At 41.7% G+C, this 2,201-nt stretch overlaps 1 protein-coding gene across 1 annotated transcript in view; it reads right to left on the bottom strand.

Annotated features, from left to right (window-relative positions):
• Nucleotides 1-1,678, bottom strand: part of mamdc2 (MAM domain containing 2) — a 37,501-nt gene extending 35,823 nt beyond the window's left edge. The window contains exons 1-2 of the mRNA XM_015373173.1: nt 1,489-1,678; nt 1,282-1,395 (exon numbers count right to left, since the gene is read on the bottom strand). Of these exons, the coding sequence (XP_015228659.1) occupies nt 1,282-1,395; nt 1,489-1,549 (175 nt within the window). The 5' untranslated portion in view covers nt 1,550-1,678. The remainder of the gene's footprint in view (nt 1-1,281; nt 1,396-1,488) is intronic.
• Between the last annotated feature and the right edge of the window lie 523 nt (nt 1,679-2,201).

Genomic DNA, 2,201 nt, shown 5'->3' with positions numbered 1-2,201 from the left:
CTCTCTGTTTCAGGGTTACAGATACAGCAGCTCTCCTATCAGACCGGCTCCAAGATGTGCCCATATCCTGTATACTCTTAGAGACACGAAGGCTGTCATGATTAGATGACCTCCGTACACACCGTGATATCCACAATGTGAAGGAAGGCCTTCTGCTCTGTCTAATCTGACTAACAAATTAACAGTGCACATGATGTATAAATAATAAAACCTAACAATGTACACTGTCCCTGTCAAAGAAATAAAATAAAAATAAAAACCAAAATGTGTGATGCAAACTCCAAAAACATGCAAGAACAAAAACCAAATGCGATAGAAAAATGCTGCTAAAAATAAAATACAAAATGCACGGAAAAGGTGGCAAAGAGCTGCAAAATCCAAAACAAACAAACACACAAAAAAACCCAAATGCAACAGAAAAACGCTGCAAACAAAAAACATTTTTTTTCCAACCAAATTTACTTTAAATCTAAAAAAAAAAAAAACTAACATAAAATAGGGACGATTTAAGACCATTGCAGTTACAGTAAATAATTGCTTGACCTCATCCTGGGTGAACTATAATCTAACCTTATAACTGTACTTCTACCAGTACTTTGGTAGAATAATATATTATTATTTGTGGGTCTTCCAGATCAGATCTGTCATTTTCATAGACTTCCAATAAAATATAAATCCAGCTCAATAAACAGCGAAGGTAAAGTTTAAAGAATCGGTATCCTCAGCTTATCTTTAAAATGTCATGAATAACGGTGACATGAAGCGTGTCCTTAAGCAGGCCACACTTCATGTCACAATAAACTTGACAGAGTCCAGCTGCTTGTGCACAGAGGGCAATCCATCTTCAAAGATGTGTGCAGCGAAGTAGGAAACTTCGCATAAGCTTTGTTTTCCCTACAGATGCACAACATTTGATTATTTCTAAACTGATGAATTGTTTCAGTGTGAGATTAATCACTGTAATCACACCATCATCTGATCTCCATTCATCTGGCTACAAAAAATATACCTTGACATGAGTTTGATGTGGGTGTGTAGAGCTCCCATTCACATGAGCTACAAACCCCATAGGGGAATGCCAGAATCTGTTATTTCACTCCCTCCAGATGTTCACTGATGCAGGAATCAATGCAGACCAGATGGACGTCTCTTTACCAGAAAGCTTTAGTGGTTCAGCCAACAAATCCGCACCAAAAACAGCATCATGCAAAGCAAAGATTCAAACCAACGCTCATTACAAACACTACTTAAAAGATGCAGTTTGGAATGTGCTGAGAGTACCATCTCTGTGCAGGACCCAGCTCGCATGGTCTGCGTCTGACTCATATCCGCAGGTGTTGGATTCAAAGCTGCATGAGCCTGGCAGGAGCCGGCTTTGGGCTTGGACCACGGCTCCTAGCACAGGAATAGAAGCAGAGAGGAGAGAGCGAACGGTAAATATGAATCATCAGCAAGTGTCAGTATTCTCCAGCATTCATAAGTACTCACCCACATAAGTCAAGAGGTAGATTAGGAGCTTTGCAGCTTTCGTTTGGAGGAAGGAGGCCATCGCTCCCTGATGCAACTCAGTAAAAGATGCAAAGTTTTTTTTGTTTATTTATTTTTACTCAAGACTTTTCTGGACGGTTGGTCTGAGTGTGTCTCCAGCTTAAAGACTGGCAGCACACTGCAAGGAGGAGGAGGAGAAACGGGGAGCTAGAGGTCGGAGAGGAAGGGTGGGAGGAGAAAAGAGTGATGAGCTGAATGGAAAAAGGGGACATGCAAAAAACAGGAGAACAGAAAGAGGAAGATGAAAAGCATGCTGCAAAAGGCGGTCATTTTATTCTGTAACGTTATTACCAATGCTATAATAACACAGATAAAGACAACCCATCTGCTGCACTTTTTGAAAAAATGCAAAGATTCTAGAGGAGAAGTAAAGCATGAATGAGCTCCAGCTGCACAACTCGGAGTAAAGCGTGAGGGAGAAACATTTAAAAGCAGTATAAAGCCCTGTGTTCTAATGTTATTGTTGGGATCTGGAGATCCTCGACCTTCTCCAGCAGAGTGCGCTGTGGATCCTCCTTGGCTGGAGCTCTCCAGCACAGCTGACGCTCATCAGCTCATCAGGAGACCGGCCTTTATAAGCAGCTGCCAGACCTTGCTTCGACGCCGCAGTGTTAGCCAAGTTTGGTTAGCGAACCTGAGCCTCAGAATTTACT

Source organism: Cyprinodon variegatus, unplaced genomic scaffold, assembly GCF_000732505.1.
Source record: "Cyprinodon variegatus isolate N-32 unplaced genomic scaffold, C_variegatus-1.0 Scaffold82, whole genome shotgun sequence".
In the NCBI taxonomy this organism is placed as follows: Eukaryota; Metazoa; Chordata; class Actinopteri; order Cyprinodontiformes; family Cyprinodontidae; genus Cyprinodon; species Cyprinodon variegatus.
The sequence above is the reverse complement of the archived record's forward strand: the minus strand, read 5'-3'. Positions and strand labels throughout refer to the sequence as shown.